General features: G+C 56.0%; 1 protein-coding gene across 1 annotated transcript; it reads right to left on the reverse strand.

Moving 5' to 3' along the window:
• Positions 1 to 4,310: 4,310 nt before the first annotated feature.
• On the reverse strand, positions 4,311 to 20,317 carry INSRR (insulin receptor-related receptor). Its single transcript, XM_004693861.2, has 22 exons — positions 20,233 to 20,317; positions 16,603 to 17,154; positions 14,849 to 15,152; positions 14,612 to 14,754; positions 14,214 to 14,358; positions 13,134 to 13,351; positions 12,729 to 12,855; positions 10,499 to 10,737; positions 9,650 to 9,817; positions 9,365 to 9,560; positions 9,142 to 9,183; positions 8,845 to 9,065; positions 8,492 to 8,628; positions 8,245 to 8,407; positions 7,914 to 8,019; positions 7,210 to 7,262; positions 6,821 to 7,050; positions 6,225 to 6,335; positions 5,933 to 6,092; positions 5,523 to 5,652; positions 5,260 to 5,394; positions 4,311 to 4,991 (listed from the first exon to the last, which is right to left on the reverse strand). The coding sequence occupies exons 1-22, from the start codon at positions 20,315 to 20,317 to the stop codon at positions 4,748 to 4,750; spliced, it is 3,909 nt and encodes a 1,302-aa protein (XP_004693918.1). The 3' UTR covers positions 4,311 to 4,747.

Consider the following 20,317-nt stretch of genomic DNA (forward strand, 5'->3'; position numbering starts at 1 on the left):
GCTTTAACCTTCATAGCGCTATGCTTTAACCCTCTGCACCATCTGGGAGGGCCAGGAAGATGCAATTTAAATATGAGAGAGAACAATTCAACTTACTAGGCCTCTGTGGCAGTGTTGGGGGGAGGGGGACTGGGCTCTGGCAAAGTGTGTTCTGCCACTCAAATCACTGATGCCATCCTCTGTGAAGTGCACTTAAAAAACATAGTTCATCTGTGAACAATTCAGGTCTCCAAACCGTGGGAAATTCAAGTAGAATTAATAGACAATCTTCCATATCTTCAAATTCAACCAGCCGACAGCGGCGGTTGGCTGAGGGTGGAAACCCACGTATACGGGGCCCATGCCCTCCAGCCCCTCCGACACCGCTCCAGGTGCTCTGGACACGGACAGCGCTGCGGTGGAAGAGGTCGTGCTGAGAGAGCTATTCGGGAGGCCAGGTAGGTAGGTGGGCCGAGGCCTAGGTAGGTAGGTGGGCCGAGGCCTAGGTAGGTAGGTGGGCAGAGTGGTTCTCCGGAAGGGCCCGCCAGAGCAGGGCGCCATTTCCAGGCTGGGGAAGAGAGGAAGGGTGGCTCTCCGGTGCGGAGGGTGAGGGCGGCCTCAGAGGTGCCCGGGTCCCTCTCAGGCTGGAGGAGTGGTTGGGCGGAGGACCGGGAAGGGCTACGCGGGTGAGGGCCCTGGCCGGGTCTGCCGGAGGAGCAGGGGAGGCGGGGAGGAGAACGTGGGCGTGCAGCGGAGGCGGGGCCTGCTGGCCTGGGGGCGGGGCCTCAGAGATAGGCCGTGGCGGTGGCCAGAGCAGACTGCGAGCCACGGGCTGCTGTCATCCTGGGAGTGGGGAGGGGTTTCTGGGAACCTCGCAGAAAACTGCTTTTTTCTACCTCCTGCTTGCTCCCTGCTCCCCAGCTGGAAAACACTGGGGCTTAAAAAAAAAAAAGAGCCCTGCCAACACTAAATTCAGGAAAACAGACTTAGGCTCACCCTACAATTCGAGGAGAAGAATGTTTTTGGAGAATGTAAATGAGTAGTGTGTTGAGCAGCAGGAGAGAGGGCAGTGGGCCTCCCCAGCCTGGGCCTCCCTCCATCACCTGTACAGGGAGGCACCTGCTTTCAAATGCCGATGGCTGGTTTTCACCATATAAATAATATATGTTCTTTAAAAAACACAAGAGAAAATACAAATAAGCAAAAAGCTGTTATAAATCATCCACTATCTTCTCTCCCAGATGTATATTTACACATGCAGATATTTTTCTGAGTTTGTGCATGTAAATGTAAAAAATGGCATTTACACTATTTGCAGCCTGCTCTTCTCATTCTGCAGCTCATCACGGCCTTCATTCCAGGGCACTAAATGTACTACTACAGCATCTTTTTAAGTGATATCACAATTAGATAACAATGACAATAATTTGTATAGTACTCAAGAAAGCTTGCAAAGCACTTGGTGTGCATTATCTTATTTCAGGCCTTGGCCTTCCCTCATGGAGGTCTCTCCCTCAGGAAATTCTGCTTCTAACACAGGCCCCTGCCTCCTCTGTACCCCTGGCTTGGGAAGGCTGCTATACCCCTGGGTCCCTCCCCCGCCCCCACAGTCTCTCTGCAGCCCACTGCCCACCATCCTCCCGCTTTGAAGCAGCCAGCCCCTCTCCATGGCCTTGTGGAAAGTGGTGATAGTGGACCCTCCCTTCCTTCTCCACTTCTTTGTCTGACCCAACTGTCAACCGCTGTCCCTGCCTCCCAGAGAGGAAGAGGGCTCTGGCTCGTTCTCTTGAGAATCTCATGTAGTGTCAGAATGACCTCCATTTTTCATACTTCCTAGCCCTTGCGTGCCCCCTCCCCACAGCTCTGCTGCCCCCTCCACCCCTCATTTCCTGTCTAATCCTGCTCAAGGACCAGCCCTATAGGGCCTGTGAGGGTGGGATCCTGCAGTTTCGGAAGGGATCCGCTTCATCTCCAGAAGTCATCCAGCAGAAACACTCCCTGTTAGGGTTCACAAGTGGGGAGTGGTAGAGATCAAAGTGGGTTGTCTTCAGAGCTTCCACTGTATGTAAAGAGATTCCAAACATTGGTTTCCCTGCTGCTTGGTCTTCCCCCCCCGCCCCCCCAGCACCTCCCTTTGACTCCCTCTCCTCACTGCCATCCCAGCACCCATCCTTTCCTGTTCTCCCTGGCTGACCCCCGAGAATGGCAGAGACCCCTGAAGGTGGGGAGGGCAGGGCAGGAGCAGGAAGGATGAATTGTGCCCTTGAACAAGCCCCCAATTCTGCCCTAGCATTTCTGTCCACATCTTTATCCAGGAGTGCCTCCCTGCTGCCCAGCCAGCTGGCCCCTATCTTTTCTCTTCCTCTGTGGTGGGAGGGGAAGGAAGTCCTGACCTACCCAGTGCCAGAGGCCATGCTGTTCACATATCCTGCCCTCCAGAGACCAAATGAGGGGCTTGTCCAGACTGAGGCTGGACAGTCCACTCAGCCTCCTACCCTAAGTTTCACCTCTGGCTTTGGAGAAGGGCAAGACCCCTGAGTCAGCTAACCTAGAGAGCCATTCCCAGACCCTGCCCTTGCCGCATGGACCCACGATGCCTGGGGTCCTACAGGTCTCTCCTCAACAGCAACGACATAGAGACTCTTGGCCATGTGGCTCTTGTGGGACCCTTACATTAGTCAGAGGTAGTGGGCTTTGCTGTAAGCTCCTGTCCATTTCCCAGGGCTCCCCACCAGCCCCTGACCCCGTGCCATGGGCTCGCCTAGTGCCCTCGGTCAGCTCCACCCCACCCCTCCCTCCAGCCTAGAATCCTGATTTGGTAGTCTTTGCTCTCACTTCCCGTACCCTCTCGAGGGATGCACCCGGGTGCCCACACACTGGTGGCCCCTTCACATGAGAAGGCCCACAGTGGAGGTCAGGGGCATGGGTTTTGGGGCCGGGGCCGGGCCCGATCACTGCTCTCTGGGTGTGCGCAAGTGCAGCGTGACTGTATTCTCTGGGTGAGTATGCAGGTCTCGTTCCAGGACTTCTGTGCAGTTTCTCCTCTCTGCTGGAGTCTCTGAGATGAGCACCACCAGAAGAGAGAACCCTCCCCCAATCATTCTTCCCTGGGCTGTGGCTCTGCCAGTAACCGTTAGGGGTCACTGTTGCCTCAGCCACTGCACTTAGGAAAGGAGGGTCCATGGCAGGGGTGCTGCCAGACAGGTGGTCGGGGAGGATCTGCTTTGCAATTGCTCTCATCAAGATGGCCTTGCACAGCCTCATGCCCACTCTGCTCAGGCCTGCCTGTGATTTGCAGGGCAGCTCCTGCTGGGCAGGCAGGCTCAGAAGTACAAATGTCCCCATTCTGCGTGTAAGGCTGTGGCGACACCGGAGCCATGGTGCCGGAGGCCTGGCCGCAGGGTTCACTCACAGGACGCCAGAAAAACCCTCAGCCCCCGCCAGCCCCTTTGCTGCCACCCAGGATTTTAAAGTCACGCTTCTGCGACTCTTTCCCTTTAAATGCCCTCATGGACTGGCATAAGAACCTGGAACAAAGGCTCCTGTACTCAGGAGCACCCTTATGCCAAGGGTGTCTCTGCTCCGAAAAGAATACCTGGAATCACCACAGGGATCCAGACAGGCTCTGCTCTGATGCATGTCCTTGCCCGGGCCGGGCTGGGCTGGGGGTGCATCCGCCTCTGACTAGTGATGTCAACAAAGGCCCTCAGCCCTTGCTCTGTCCACTTACGATCTTCCCTGCCATACCCCAGGAAATGCCTGCCCGGTGGAAATAGCGAGGGACAATGGGGTGGCCCAATACAAAGGTTCCCTGCCGGGCTCAACCACTCCAGGCCTCTGCAGGGCATATGACAGCAGGATGGCCTGCTTCACTGCCATGGCAACCCTGCCACTCAGGTCCTCATGGAGGTGGTGTTTGACAGCAGTGTCTTTATCCTCGGGTCACCACCTCAAGTCCCCAAGGAGGGAGGGAGGAAGTTCATTCAGTGTTAGCACCATATAGATGGAGAGATAATGGGCTGACCGGGAGGGACCAGGGTACACACAGACCTCTGCATTTATTGTGCCTTCTCCAGTCTTCCCAAGAGAGGCAGGGGGTAGGTGGGGGGCAGGAGTGAGGGCAGGCAGGAAGTGAGGCTCTTAAAGCCTTAGTAATCTCAGGGTATGAGGAAGATGGAGGGGTGAGACTGGGAGAAGGGAGGAAGGAGGAGCACCAAGCTTGGGGTAAGAGGAAACAGTGACGGTGGTCCTGCAGGGACCGGCTGGGAGCTGCTCACCCACGTGCCTGGCCCCCTCCCATGCCATCTGGGGCATGGGGCAAAGGTGAGAAGGGCCGCCACATGGACACCCCAGCCCCGGAGTGGATAGAGCCTGATCCGGTTGCTGCCTAGTTTCCAGATATCTGTGGTATCTCCTGTGCTGATACCACATAAGACCTGGGGTTCAGGCTGCACAGCCCTTCTCATCCTGGTCTGAGGATGGTCCTCACCCTGAGTGCCAGGGTGTCTTATCCATGGTCTGGTGTCCACTCCTGTAGGGACCTTGCTTACTCTCTCATGGGAAACTCAGACAACTGAGAAAACTTTCCTAGAGTGAGTCTGTTCATATGTGCCCCCCACTCTCCCAACCTTTCCTGCTCCTGCTCTCTGGGCCCCCTCTGCCACCCTGTCCTGGATAGGGGTGTGAAGTTCTGGATATCTCATGCCCCAAAGGTCAGGTCTCTTCCTCCCTGCCAATGGGGGACTATCAGCCAAGAAATGGGATGTCCTCAATGTCCAGGCCCACCATTTTGTGGGCTACAACTTGAGGAAGCCTCTTTTGGGGGTGGTAGGGAATCAGGCTCTGCATTAGTGGGTGGCAGGGAGGCCCGGCCACCCCTGCACTCCGGGCTGTAGTAGAAGGAGAGGAGGCGGAAGGAGGGCCGCAGCGCCTCCTGGATGCTGTCCAGGATGCAGGTGAAGGTTGGGCGCAGGCGCGGGTTCTGCTGCCAGCAGCGGCGCATCAGTTCTTGCCTGGTGGAGTTGGGGAGCACAGTCAGGGGGTCCCAAAGCCATAAACCCACCCCAAGCTCTGCACTGAGTCAGTAGGTGAAATTTGGGGGTCACAGGGGATTATGTTGAGGAGAATCACAGGAGAATAAATGGGGTCGTAGTGTAGTCTGGAGTGGGTGGGCGTGGAGCTGGGCACTGGTGTGAGTAACAGCATACTAGGAGGTGGGCCAGAATCATGGGGACAGGTGTCGGCGGAGCACGATGAGAAAGGGACAGACTGGTGACTTACAGCTGAAGGGGACAGCTTTCCAGCTCCTCCAGCACTCCACCGTCCATGACAAACTTGAGCACCTGCTCATTGGACAAGCCCTGGTAAGGCTGTTCTGCCAGGGTTGCGATCTCCCAGAGCACCACACCAAAAGACCTGGTGACACGGAGGAAGGCCTGAGCCCAGCACCTTGTGTGTGTCCAGAACACCTGAGGGAGTGCATGCAAGCCTCCTTCAGGCCCTGCCCCACAGCCCCACAGCCCTCTGCCCCAGCCAGGCCCCACCAGACATCAGAGTGGGTGGTGAAGATTCCGTCTTTGAGGGACTCGGGGGCCATCCAGCGCACAGGCAGCAGCCCCTTCCCACCCTTCCGGTAATAGTCTGTCTCATACACATCTCGAGTCATGCCAAAGTCTGGAAAGAGAGGGTGGATAAGGTGAGGGGCCATAGGAAGAGCTCTTCTAACCTTTTCACCGCCACAGTCTCCAAGAATCTTGGAATGTAAGAGCTCACAGGAGCTCAGAGACCATCCCATCCAAGCCCTTCTGCCCCCAGGTGAGGAGGCCAAAATTCAGTAGAGGGTGATTTCAAGGGGGCTATCAGAAGCATGGGCCAGGCCCTAGGCTCCTGGTGTTTAGTTTATCAGGAGTGCCTACTCCTCAGGCTACCCTCACCGTCCTGGCCCCCTCTGTACCCCCAATCTTGACAGTGAAGTCCTGTGACACCATGCAGTTACGTGCCGCCAGGTCTCGGTGCACAAACTTGTTGGCGGCGAGGTAAGCCATGCCATCCGCAATCTCACCAGCCATCTGGATCATGTCTCCGAGTTCTGGCCGTGGGAGCCCAGGGTTGTTCTAGAACCGAGAGAGGGGGCTGGTGAAAAAGGAACCTAGAGGCTGGATTTCTGCCCAAGGAATACTCCCCCAAATGTCCCCAAGTCTTCCCTAACTCCCCAGGGCCAGGTCCAGAGTTTTCCTTGTCCCCACCTCTGCCTCGGGCCGCAGAGATCGAAGATGGCTCTTGAGGTCCCCACGGGTCATTAACTCCATGATGACTAGAGTTGGCTGGCCCTGAGACACCACACCCAGGAGACGCACCTGGGATGGACAGAGAGCCTGGTTGCAGGTCCACCGAGGCCCTTGACCCACCTGGCCGAAACACTGAACTGCTGTGACCCCAATCTGACCCAGACATCAACCCTAACCCTAACTCCAGCCATCAACCCTAACCCTAACCATAACACTAATCTTGACCTAACAGTGACCCTGATCTTAACCCCTGACCTTGATTACATCTGACCATCATCCCAATCTTCATGATTGGTTCAACTCTGACCTTGATCCAGTCATCACCTAACATTGATCTGGGCATCAAGTATTAACTCCCAACATGATGCTCTCAGCCCTCACCAAGACTACACTATGAGTGTACCATTGTCCTGTTTTGACTTTAACCCCAACCACGACCTTCACTATTCTTAGGATCCTAATCAAAGTCCCCTCCTTGGCCTGGATAATGCCCTGATCTCATCCCTGACCCTATCTCTCTTCACCTCTGCCCTTCACCTAACTACGACCCTTACCACATGGTGACACTTGAATGCCTTCATGACCGAGGCCTCCTTGAGGAACTCAATGCGCTCCCGCAGGCTCGCCAGCTCGTTCACTGTCTTCAGGGCCACAGGCGTGGACTTCTCTCCAGCCTCCAGTCCTTGCGCCAACCCCTCATATACCATCCCAAAGGAGCCCTGGCCCAGTTCCCGGATGATGGAGATCTGCTCCCGAGGCACCTCCCACTCGTCAGGAACGTACACTGAGAGCAGGTGGGGTCCACGAAGCAAGGCTACCGCTTTCTGCCATGCCTCCACCCACTTGTCTCCCAAGGCTGTCTTCTCCACGGTCTCTGGGGAGTCTACCTTTCCTCCCCCCAGTGTTCCTTCCCACACCACTTATCCACCCACCCCCGACCTACTATCAGAGGCGCTGAAGTACTCTGGGTTCACAGAGGCATACAGGGTGCCGTTTCTGCAATGGAAGATGAGGGGGTCATGCTGGAAGGGTCTTTAGGAAGGACGGCGCAATCTCAGAGGACGAGGAAGAGGAACATTGCGAGGCAGAAGAAAGTTACAGACCACAACTCCAGCCCTAATCAGAGTGAACACTAAGCACTTTGCAAGCTGGCCTTGGTCCTAGCCCTGGGACCTGGGCTCTGACAGGCTGAGGGTAGGAAAGGCAAGCGTAGAGCGGCTCCTGCCTCCTCAGCTAGTCCTCAGAACCCAGCTCATCAAAGCCCGATTTCCCTCTTGATTCAGACCCCAGGGGAATCTGGCATCAAACACCCAGGGCATTTCCTGAGTGCTCCTGCCTCTTGCCTGGCTTCATTAGTTCTCAGGCGGAAAGCACAGCCACGGGCAGTCCTGGTGCAGCTAGACAGGGGTTTTCAGACAGACCTTGACTGATAGAGTCAGGAAAGTCCCAGGAAAACCAGAGTGAGTTGGAGACCAGAGCTGAAAGCATGTCTCCTCAGTGCCACCCCAGGAGGCAGATGCTGCTTCTAAGGGAGTCCTTTCTTCTAAGGAAGTCCCAAGGTCTCACGGAGCACCCTTCAACTCTACTGACCTCATGCTGAGGGTGCAGGGAGAGAAGGGGTTGGGAACTGGTGGGACTTGTCATCACCTCTTCTTGCCATAGAAGAAACCGAGAGCCGCAAGAATGATGAGCAGCATGAGCCCCACAGGGGTGACAGTGAGAAGGACGTGCAGCCCCCCGGAGTCTTCTTCCTCTGGTGACCAAAGGACAGGATCAGAGGACAGCGGAGCACACGGTCAAAGAGAGAGAAATGGGAGGGTGGAGGGCTCCTCTTTTTCTGTAGCGGGAGTTGAAGACTGGCGGGGTGGGGGGGTGGGGGGCCGGGGAGAGGGCCTGTGATTTCCACAATGGGAGCTGTGGCTGGAGACCTAGGTGAGGCTGTTTGGGTGCACAGGTCTGGGGCACAGGCTATGTATACCTGGGCCAGGGATGTAGAAAGCGACACTATCTGTCCAGGAACCATTGCCAGCCAATGAGGTTGCCCGAACTCTGGCAGAGTAGTTTCCAGGGGGCAGCAGGGCCAGGTGGACTCCCCCAAACTTGGCATATCGCAGGCGGGACACACACAGCACTGTGGCCTCCTGAAGACAACACAGAATGGCTGATTGGGAAGATGATGGAGACAAACATTGGCGTTAGATTAGGGGGTCCCCTGGGGTACCTACTTCTCCCAAGCGGCGGTACTTGATTTCGTACTTGAGGATGAGACCATTGGGGTCAGGAGGCTCAAGCCAGCGAAGGAGGATGCTGCTCTTGCTGGCTGCCTCCCAGACCACCTTCCCGGGGATTCCATCAGCCTCTCCTACGGGAGAGGGATCAGGCTGCTGGACTGCAAGTGTTTCTTCTCACCTTTGTGTTCAAAGCCAGAGGGGCAAGAACTAGGAGGTTTGAGGGAGCTCTGGGATTATGGTGATGGAGAGATGAGCAAAGCAAAGCTCTGGGGTTAATAGGAGGTCCGATTTACTAGATGGAGCACTAATGATCTCTGGGGTCCGTGGGGTGGGAAACGGTCACCTACTATGGGGCATGGTGCGCGCAAAAACGAACGTGGCGGCGCTGCAGCCCACGGTGTGCGCAGCATGGTTGCAGGCATGGATGTCGATCCGGTATTCTGTGAAGTGGCGCAGGCCACTCAGCACCGCTCGCTCTCGGGGCACTTTGTCCTCCTGGATCTCGAAATCCGAGCTGTTCCCTCCAAGCCGGAGAGCTTCCGCTGCCCGGCGGTGCCGCCCCGAATCCCTGGGGAGGACAGAAGTCTAAGTCCAGGCCCGGCCCCTAGACCACGTCCCTCAGCGCCCGTCCCGCCCCCGCTCACCTTTGAGGGCTCTGGTTGATGGATGTCACCTTCCAAGGGGACCTGGGGAGGCCAGGGCAGCCCCGGTCAGGCCCCCCGGGTACTCGCCCCCTCGTCCTCCATTGCGGACTCCCGCGAACCGGCCCGCAACTCTGGCCCCGCCCACAAAGCCCCACCCTCCCACGAGACCCGCCCCGAGGCCCCGCCCACAAGGCCGGGGCGGGCCCGCGAAAGCCGACCGCACTTGGGGATGGTGATGGCGTTGTGTAGGAAGTTTTCAAACTTCTTCTGGAACGAGGCCTCTTGCGCCTCCAGCGGCGGCCGGGCCTGCCCAGGAGGTGGGTGCTGGCAAGGACAGCAGCCGGGCTCCATCTGGGCGTCGAGCTCCCCGTCTTCGCGGTCGAAGCGTGGGTCACTGTTGCTGGTGGGCAGCCGCAAGCCTAGCCCAGCGGCGGGGAAGGAAGCGTGAGCGGCTGGCGACGCCGGCGGCCCTGAGCCCAACCCCTCCCGCCCACACCTGCTTGCGCACCGCGGTGGCAGTAGTCATTGAGGTAGAGGTCGCCATCCTCTGCCAGACGCTGCCACAGCACCATATAGTAAGTGATGTTTCCGTTGCGCTGGGTCGGTGGCTTCCAGCGCACCAGCAGGTGGGAGGAGGAGTTGGACGTGGAGATGACGTCCTGAGGCACGGTGGGCGCTGCGGGTAGAGAAGGGTATAACGGAGGGCCGCAGACTCCCCACCCCCTTTCCATTTCTGCCTCTCTTTACGGTGGGTTCTAACCTACCTCCCTTGAGAAATAGGTGACCTTCAGTCTCCCTTTTCTAGAACTCAGCATTTTGTCCTTGCCTTATGGGGGAGCTGGCTCACTTACTGCATCTACACTCTTCCACCTCTAGGGTTCCTAATCTAGAAGAGCGACCCCTATTCTTCTTCTTCTTCTTTTTTTTTTTTTAAGATTTATTCATGCATACAGAACTGGGGTACATGCCAGAGGTGTAGGTGCAGTGAGAGGATTCACCAGGGACAGAGTGGGGAGCAGAACAGACAGATCTATTAAGTACACTGCTGAGGGGAGCAGGGGAGCAGCGGGGCAGGTCAGGAGAGGTCTGCCGCACCATGTGGATCTCCTCCGGGGCAGGCGGGGATCGAACTCATGCGGAAGTGGCTTAAGCTTCTCAGTGCTGTGCTTTAACCCGCTGTGCCACCAGGAAGGGCTGCACCCCCTATTCTTAATAGGACTCAAGCATCTGAACTCCCAGCTTCTATGGGCCAAGAGTTCTGTGACCCAGCATCCCTATTTCTGGTGTCTGGCTCCCCCCATTCCCACTAGATCCTGGCATCTAACTCTTATTCCTCCAAAGGCTTCATTCAACTTACCTGCAGGCAGGGTTCGGAGGTAGATAATTGGGCTCTGAGCTCCTTGGTGGGGGCTGTCCTCAGCGGTGGTCAGTGTGATGGCCCGCACAAATACTGCATACTGTGTCCAGGGCTTGAGGGGTGCTAGGGTCACTCCTGGCTCCTGAGTGCGACTTAAGGGCAGCTCCACATCCAGCAGGTTCCAACTCTGGGTCCCACAGGCATCAGGACCTATGTGCTCTGTTGCATTCTGGAATGGGCTGAAGACCCAATCCCTGGAGCTGAAGGGTGGCTCAGCCCCACGTCCACATTCTAGCACCACCCCCACCACTCTGGGATCACCATGGTTATTCTTCTAGTATGCATGAGAGTAAAGCTATGAGTCTAGTTACCACTTAGATACCGTGATGACATTATCTCCTTATCCTTTAGCAGGTAGCTGAGTTCCAGCCTCAATGTGTGTTCAAAACTCTTGCAGTGTATACATAAAACTAGAATTTGGGTGTGAGAGTTCCCCCTCCTAGGAAAGGCAAGTAATGACATAATCCTATTCTCCATAGGCAAGATTGCCTGAACCAGACCTGGGAGAACATTCTTCCTAGACACAGATGGTTTTGACCTTGGCTCATGAATAGATTTCAGAGGTCGAGGAGCCTCTAAACTAGAAGCAATGTGTGTATGCATGTTTTTCTAGGGAGGAAGTTCCTAGCTTTTATCAGCTTCTCAAACGTGTCCATGAATGATCCCTAATGGCCAAGGGATTCCCTAATCCCACAAGGGAATGAATTGGTGCCAGAGACAGTTCCCTGGCTGCTCAGAGGCCAGAGCAGGAACAGGGCCTGGGACACACACTGGCTTCTGGGGTAAAAGATATCTATCTGCCTGGAGGAGATATTGCTCACAAGATCAATCCAGCAGAGGCTATACCACATCACATTGATGTTCAGGATACTTGTTTCTTTGGAGGTGGGCAAAGGGATGTAATTTATGCTGAGCCAGGGGCAGATTTTGAGGGGAGTATAGTGGGAAATGCCTGCCCTTGCTGGGACCCAAAAGTAGATAGGCCAGGAGGAGCTGTGGCCATGCAAAGTGGGAACCATGAGCAGGTGCTTTGTGGCCATGCCACAGTCACTGAGTGGGCCCAGGTCTGCTCAGAACTGGAACTGAGCCAATATCTACAGTGTATATGCCTGACAGAGCACAGCCTCAGAGCACAGCAAGGCAGTGATGTGAGGGGGGCTTCTGGAGGGGTCTGAGAATTTTCTCCCTTCATCGCAGAAGCACTGTGTGTCTGAACACACTGTGAGCTGCATGAGCTGGGGTGACTGCTCTTAACACTGCAGTCCACAGACCAGCCGATTCAGCACACCTGGGGAGTTTGTCAGAAATGCAGTCACTGGCCTGCCCAGGACTAATTAAAGGAGATTCTACAGGGGAGGGCAAGGCTCTGTATTCAACAAACTCTCTAGTTCCCCCATACTAAAGACCTACTGAGGAGGCCTGTGAACGCTTAAATGCCTCCGGGCATTTACTTCCTCCCCTTTCTTCCTCCCAAGTCAAGCCCTGGACTAGTAAGCAGCTAACACCTGCTAATTTTAATTCTCAGGAAATTAAGGTCCAAGTAGGGCCTTCTACCTACTCCATGGGCATATTCCTTACTCCTGCCATCCCATCCTGCTAGCCCAAATCCATGACTCCCTTCTAAGGATTCCTATTTTTCATTCCTAGCCATGTTTTTGGAGAAGTCCTTCCTGTGGTCTAACCACAATCCCTGCTGTTATGGTCAGTACACTCCAAAGAAATGAGCAGCTGGTCCTTGGCTGTCCCTGCTCCCTCCTTCCCTCAGGCTTTAATTAAATGCTGGCAAAGCTTTGCATAGAACTGGCCAAATTAGTGGGTACTCCCCAAACCACTGCTGGAGCAGGAACATGTGGTCAGTATAGAACATTAGCATAGTGAATTGAAGTTTAATTATCCAAGTCTTCCTAACAGGGTGCCTCTCCTGGACGCTCGGAAGCCCTGCCTATCCTCTCCATTTCACTTCAGGGGTGAAACTGAGGCACAGAGAGATGAAGATGAGGGGAGAGGCCAGACATAGGCATTACACAAAGGGGTGCAACTTGGGCCTATCTTCCTGGGCCCTAAACGCTCTGGCCTCTGCCTGCAGCTGCCAGGAGGGGAGAACATTGGGCAGGGGTGAACAATGGGCAGGTCAGACCCCATCCCAGGCGCCCCACTCCCCGCTACTCACGACTCCTTGTAGTACACAATGAAGCTGAGTAAGTCGCGAGCAGCCAGTGGCTCGTAGCGTTCCCAGCGGAGCAAGATGCGGTTGGCCTCCGTCACATTGGACACAAAGCGCAGGGTGCGAGTCTGACCTAGGCAGGGTGAGCGGCAGACACCTGATCTCTACCATCCTTGCCAACCACAGGAGCCCCCTACTTCCAAGCCCCTACTGGACCAACTGCCGGACCCCCAAAGCGGTCTCTGCAGAAAAGTCAGCGCCCTGTCCCCATCCAGAACCCCTCCCTGGGTGCGAGTTTCTGCTGTTTTAGTGTGTGTGGCTGTCTGCGCATGTGGGCATCTGGGTGTCCCTCGGGGTCCTGTGGCCCATGGTAAACGCGCTGCTTGCTTGGGCTGGGGGCTGGGGCCTCACAGGCTGCGTGGTCTCCTCCGTTGGTGCGGGGGTTGATCTCGGCTTTGTTTTGCCGGCCCCGTGTGCCGGTCACCTCCTCCAGGCGGTAGATGTGCTCCAAGCAGAGGCGTGGGTTGAAGGCGAAGTAGATCTTGCCCACCGGAATGGTGAGCCCAGCAGCTACCCAGGACCCCAATTGCTGTAGGTTCTGGTTGTCCAGCACATACAGAGTGTAGTTCCTGGGGGAGGCCAGGGGACCTTGCTCTGCATTGGAGTGGGGACAAGAGGTGGGAAAGGGAGGGCCTTATGGGTTCCCCTGGGAGAGGCTTGCTTGGGGACACAGGGAGAAGGAGCATTCAGTAGCCCACTTACACCTAGCACATGTGGGGTTCCCCCCCACACCCACACTGTTCCACTGACCAGGAGCCTGAGTTCTTGCAAGTCACTCATCCTCTGTTTTCCTCATCAGTGAAATGGGGTCAACAGTGTCTTTGCTTCCCTTCTTCCCTCGTCTCACATTACCTGAGCATCTGCTATGTGCCAGGCTCTGCTGGCTTTGGGGACACAAGGAGCAGTAGTACTCAGCCTAGGCCATGCCGCTCCAGCTGGAGTGTGGGAACCCCAGGGGTGCATGACAGTGTGCTAGGAGAAATGAGAAATCATTGGGCTAGATGGGAATTTAAAACATTCTTTTTCATTTAGGAAAATCCTGGCTACATTATGGGTAGGTGTAAGAATGGGTTTCAAACCCAGGCAATTTTGATCTGTAGTGAGAGGGGCTGACCATAGCAAGTGTAGCCAACCCATGTAGAGTTGAAACTATAATTTACATATATATATGGTGCTCCAGACACTGTTTTAAATGCTTTATACATGACACCTTAAATAATATTTATAAAAGCCTTAAGAAATGAATGTTATATTAGCCCCATTTTACAGATGAGAAAAATTGAGGACAGAATACCCAGTCATCTACCCAGAGTCACACAGCTAGTAAGTAAAAGAGCTGATTCCAGAGCCCAGGGCTGTTCACCACTGGGGAGTTTTGGGGAGTGGATGTGCTAGAAGCAGCTGGTCAGAGACCTGTTTCTGATCCCTTACCCATCCACCATGGCGTCCCCCCGGATTAGTTTGAGATTCGTGAAAAATCCCAGGGACACGAGGGCAAAGGAGTGCTTGATTTTGAGGAAGCCAGTGATGGTCTCTACCAGTCCCAGGCTGTGCTGTAGCTCCGGCTCCAGGTTGTCTGGGAATTGGAAGACGGGCTGGAGCAGGGGCAGCGAAAGTAAGGGGTCCCACGGGGTTTGTGTCGGGGATGGGAGGTGTGTGACACAATTTCATAAGAACCCAGAAAAGGGGCGCCCTTGGGGCTGGGGCCAAAAGCGTTGGCAAATGGGATTTTGGCCGGGTCTTTGTAAGAAGCTTGGCCGGGAGGCGGGGCTTGGCCGGGAGGCGGGGCTTGGCCGGGAGGTGGGCGTGGCCCTGGAGAAGGTACTAACAGCCCTGGCGAAGGTTGAGAATGAGGCTCCCCTCCACGTGGGTGCAGCCCACCAGGTCCTGCGCCGCCTGGACGGAGTCGATGGTCTTGGTGCCCACCTTGCACTCTTTGGGGCAGAGCCCCTCGCACTTGTGGCAGAATATGCTAGCAGGGGCAAGCGGAGGTTGTGGCATGAGCCCTGGACCAGCCTGGTCCCCATCACTGCTCCCAGGAAGCTTTCCACCCACCCTACACTCACCTGCTGCTATTACGGGTGAAGCCTGGAGGGCACTGGGCCAGACAACTGCCCTGGTGGATGCCAAAGGTGGAGGCACGGCCAGGCACAGATCGCAGACTGGCACAGCGTTCAGCTGTGACACAGCGCCAGGACTCATGCTGGTAGGTGCCTGGGGGGCAGACCGGGAGGCAGGTGCCCTGGAAGTAGAGGTGGCGGCACGCGACGCAGGCCCGGGGGTCCTCCGGCCGGCTACAGCCCCCCAGACATTCGATGTGGCAGCACTCACCTCCAGCTGTGCAGGCCAGCCCAGGGGGACAGGGACACACTGTAGACAGAGTGCTTTGTCAGGCGTGACTCATGCCCCGTGGTTCTGCCCCACCCTCCTCCTGGGGTATCTGTTTGAGATGACACTGGCTGCTGGCTGCTTCTCTCAGACCATGGCCTCTTCAGGACAAGGAACTTGGTCCCTCTTTGTGCTCCACAGTGCCTTGTCAGGGTGTCAGAACTCTAAACAGAGCAGTGACCTTGTCCATCATGGCTGCTGCTGACCTGCCTAGGCCTAGAACTAGGCATGGGGGAAGATCATGCTGGCACAGTGCCAAGGGAACCATCTAATGTCTCCCTACCAGGTCAAGTGGGCCTGGGGTGTGTGGAATAAGGAGGCACCACTGATGGTTTTATCCCCGCTCCTGTCTGTTTTTTTCCCTGTTCGGCCCTCTGCCCCAGGTGGGAGGCAAGCAGCCATGGGCAGGTTTTTGAAAGGGGACCCAATGGTCTGGGAACTCTGCACAGTGGCAGCTGGGTTTCTTTGGGAGCAATGCATGTGGCAGGGGTCAGCCAGGGCGTGTTGACACTGTACACGGGAGAGAGCTTGCAGCAGCTGTGTTTACAGCCAACAGGGAGGCATGGGGAGGTGGGGCTCTGTGGATACAGCAGGGATCTGGTTACTCTCTGGTCTGATGCTTGGATGAGGGAAACTGACCTCCAGAAGCTGGGTGGAAAGAGCCTCAGGTTGGGGAAACCCTAGATCTGCTCCAAACCTCTGCAAGGTCTTCCTTCACACCAGCCTGCATTATTGCACTCTCCCTTTCCCCACTCCCTTCCATTTGCTTTCCTCATACCTTCCTAAAGAAAATCCCACCTTACACATCTGTCTGCCCCTCCTTTCTACTCCCACCTCCCCTGGAACTCCCATTATAATGCCCCAGCATGCCTTGCTCAGCTCAGTCATTTGTGCTCAGCCACTTTGATCAGGAACAGCGCTTGCTGCCGTGACCCAGGGCTGCAATGTTTAGAATGGAACTCACTCTTTACACCGCACGGCGGCCCTTTTACAGATGAGGCGACTGAGGCAGAGAGGCCCCTGAGCATAGTAAGGAAGGAAGGAGCAGTCGCAACAGGCGTAGTAAGCCAGTAGCCAAGCTGAGGTCTGAGCCGTCTAGCTTTGAACTTAACCACTGCCCCCCACGACCTCTTGGGCTGCTGCCTTCTATCCATTCATGCCTGCCCCTTCCCCGCCCCTTAAACCCCACCTCTGCCTTTTTGGTGACAGCCTGTGCTGTCTTGCGCCAAGCCCTCAACTGCCTGTGCTACATCACTTACTTCACTTGCCAGCCTCATTTTTCTCTTTTTGAAACAGGAGTCTCTGCCTGCTGAAATGTGTGCAGGTTAAAATAAGCCGGTGGCAAGTACTCACCCACACCTTACTGTGGCCACCTAGTGCCATCTGACTGCCCTCCCTATACCCCCCAGTTGTGTTCCCTGCCAGTGCCCACCTCTCTGGCAGTGGCTGGAGGTCCAGCACCTGTAGTCGGTGTGCCCGCTGAAGGTGGTCCTGGCACAGGGCTCCCCCGTGGCGCCCAGCACACCAGGGCACACGTCAGCACACTCCTCGCCCAGCTTGTTGCCCACAATGTGGTTGGCACCAGGTGAAGGCTGCAGCAGGCCCCAGTCGATGGTGGAGAGGTGGCAGAGCTCCTGGTTCTTCTCCACACGCACGGCCCCCCGAAGCACAGCCCCCAGCGCCCGCAGCCCCAGGTCCCGCAGGTGGGGCATCTCAAAGATGACCAGTGCGTAGCCCAGGAAGAGGCGGGCGCCGCGGATGACAGCGAGGTTGGGGAAGAGGTCGCGCAGGCTTTCCAGGCCGTAGACTCGAAAGAGCAGCAAGTAGTCAGTGACCTGGGTGAGGCGTGGGAAGCTGAGGCCACGGAAATCCTCTCCGGTGGCCGTGAACATGAGCAGGATCTGCAGGTGGCCCTCCACCACGCTGCAGTTCTCCAGCTGCCGCAGCTCGGTGACCTCTGAGCGGATGTCCAGGCTGGGGCACACTGCACAAGTGGCAGGCAGCGTCAGCATGGCCGGGGCCAGCACCCGCCTGCCCCGGGAAGCCCCCTGGCTGTGGGACACTGGCAGGTGGACTCTGCTGCAGATGTGGGGACCTCTACCCTAGGCCTTCCCTGCAGCTCAAAGAGTGTCTGCCAGCTGAACGAACTGGGCACAAGTGAGCGCCCAGCCGCCCTCCCAAACCCACTTCCCTTCTCTGTTGAGAGCTTCATTCTTACAATCTAGCCCCAAACCCATCATTCTTGACTCCTTTCTTTCCCTCATCTCCCCTGACCTCCCCCACCCCCTTGGGTTCTGTATTTATAGATGTATCCAGACTCTAGCCTCGTCAGTACCTTCACTGCGTTCCCCTGGTTTACAGTAACAGCTTCCCCGGGCTCTCCCGCTCTGCCCTGGCCCTGCTGCGGGCTAGTCACCCCTCCACAGCCAGAGAAATCTTCTCAAAACACGAGCTGGATCGCATTCCTCTGCTCCTCAAAACTGCCACTGGCCATCATCTCACTAATGTAAAAGCCAAAATCCTCATCACACAGTCTCTGCATTCCCTGAAACCTCTGTGGTTTCATCTTCTTTCTCTCTTTTCAGCCACACCAACTTGTGCTATTCATCAAACAAGTCCGTAAGCTGCTTTGAGATCTTTGCACCTTCTGTTCCTTCTGGCTAGCACACTCTTCCCTCTTTGTGACTCCCTCACCTTAAACTCTCAGTTTAACTGTCACCTTCTCCATGAGGCCTTCTCTGATTATCCTATTGAATACTTCCTATCCCTCTTCTCCCCACCCTCCCTCCCATGTAATTAGTTTTTCTCTGTAATTCTTAACTAATATGTAATTAGTTAAGTGCTGGTAAGTATTTTATTCAAGGTAAGCTCCAGAGGGCAGGGATGTTTGTATAATTCTTTGTTGCATTCCAGTACCTGGCACGGTCACTGGCATAAAACTGTCATTCAGTAAATCTTAGATGGATGAATGAATGAATGAATGAATGAGTGAATTCTGTGACTGGAGACAGCCTGACTTTCTTTTCTACTCCTAAGGGGCCAGATGCCTGGTCCCTACACTCATTTACTTTCAAAGGGACATTTCATGGTTCCCCATGATCAAAATCTCAAATTCAAATTCCTCAGTCTGACGTTCCAGAGTGCGCATAAGCTGGTCCTTATTAATACCTCCAGCTCACAAAGGTGAAAACACTCTCAGCTCTTGTCCATCAAGCCTCAGATCAACCGTCACCCCTTCCCAACTTGCTGGCCCTGAGTTAATCAGCCCACTCAGGGTCAGCAGCACTTAGGCCCACACTCACCCCACGACGCCTGGACACTGTCCCAGTACTGCTGTCACCACCTCCAAGAAGGGACCTCCTGAGAGCGGGGTCTTGTTCGCTCTGCACTCCCCAGGGTGATGAGAGCAGGGCTGGAACCTCTGGGGACAGAGGGGCTGGGACGTTTGCATCCCAAGTCCACTGCTCCCTTGGGTATCTGGCTTCTTTAGACCCAGTGCCCCCCTCCTTTCTCTTCCAGAGCACCTAGGACCATTCCCTAGGTGGCCTGATCATTCTACTCACTTGCTCCCAAGTGACCAAGGGTACCTTCCCTGGTTCCGCACTGGGGGAGATTCAGGACTGAATTTGTCAACTTGACACTCCAGTTCACTATCCTACCTAGCCCCTACATCCTCCTTCCCACTAGCACCTACCCACACCACACAGACCCAGGCCACCCCCAGAAGGCTGGGAGGTGGGCAGGAGACTGCTCCCTGGGCGTATCTCACACCATCTCCCTGCTGTCACTGATAGTCCTCAGCTCTGCCCACTAACTCACACACACACACACACACACACACACACACACACACACACACACACGGCTACATGCGCAGGCACGAACACACAAAAGAGAGGGAGACAGCATGAGAAAACACTTCTAGCCACTCCAGGCAAAGGCCAATCAGGCTCTATGAGGCAGATGGGGGTTCTCTCAGGCGCCCACATGCCACTTCCCATCATGCCCCAGCCTCTCTAGGGCTCCCCTGATGGGAGTCATTTGGAAAAACAAACCTGCGACCTTCACAGATTAACCCCTGCCTGCCTCCCTCAGGACAGGGCTGGACCTAGAGCTGCACTGGGAAAAAGACATCTGGGACTCCTGGCCAAAGAGCAGCGCCAGGGGCCCCCACCCCGAGCTCTGTCCTGACAACTGTGCTCCCTGCTGGCATCCGCTGTGGAGTGGAGGTGGGGGCGGGGTGGGGGAGGGGAGTGCCTGTGCCCAGCAGGTAGTGCCTCTGTGACTGTCTCTTTCAGGAATGTGCATCTCCCTGGGTCTCCATAGCAAGGGGAGACTGCTAAATCTGTGGAAGCCCCTCATCTGAGGGTGTCATGAGGCTCCTCAGGGAGACCCAGAGCCATGGATCTCCCTTCCTGAGCCCCCTCAGTCTGGGAGAGGATGGTAGGACTGGGAAAGGGCATCTTTTCAGCCCTCAGCTTTTTCTCCCTCTTCCCATTAGGCCCCCAACACCTCCAGGAGGGCGCTGAGTCAGCCTGGCCCCACCCCACTCCCCTCTAAGCCCTAGCACTGGAAGTGTCTAACTCAGGGTACTCACTAAGCAGCCCACCTCCCCAAGAGCTCCGAAGGAGTGGGAGAGCCTGGCAGGGTCCTGGAGGCAGGCGCTCGCTGCCGGCACCCAAGCTCGTTCCACCTTGCGGTCCCTGAGCCTGGTTCCCAGGCTGCCCGAGGAGCGAGGAGCGCAGGCACTGAATGGCGCCAAGTTTTCAGCTGCCTTCCATCCCAGCCCCTTCCAATTCAGTGGCGCTAGGAACAAGCTCGAAAATGCCCCTCACCCCACCCCCTTGCTTCTCATTCAGTCTTTATGGGATGTCAGTTTCACCCCAGTATGGAGAACTAACTGTTCCTCCTGATGGGAAGTCCAGAGCTCTAACCCCAGCCTTCACTTTGCAGTCAGTAATGCAGGCATGTTGGGCTGGGAGCTTGGTTGTTTGACCCCCCCTACTGGCTGGGGGTGGGGGTGGGGAGAGATGGGGCTTCAGGAGACAATGTGGGGACTTACCCTTTAGTGTGTCCAGGCCAAGTCCCAAGGAGAGGAGGATCACAAGCAGGCATGCCACCCATGGCCACAGACGGGGCACTGTCAT

Source organism: Condylura cristata, unplaced genomic scaffold (assembly GCF_000260355.1).
Source record: "Condylura cristata isolate star-nosed mole 26May11 unplaced genomic scaffold, ConCri1.0 scaffold00040, whole genome shotgun sequence".
NCBI lineage: Eukaryota > Metazoa > Chordata > Mammalia > Eulipotyphla > Talpidae > Condylura > Condylura cristata.

Coding starts and splice junctions, on each gene's coding strand:
- INSRR (XM_004693861.2), bottom strand. CDS start 20,317: ATGACAGTGCCCCGTCTGTGGCCATGGGTGGCATGCCTGCTTGTGATC. Junction 8,408..8,491: donor AGTACCGCCGCTTGGGAGAA/GTAGGTACCCCA, acceptor TGTTGTCTTCAG/GAGGCCACAGTGCTGTGTGT. Junction 4,992..5,259: donor GAAAGCTGTCCCCTTCAGCT/GTAAGTCACCAG, acceptor CAACTCCACCAG/GCAAGAACTGATGCGCCGCT.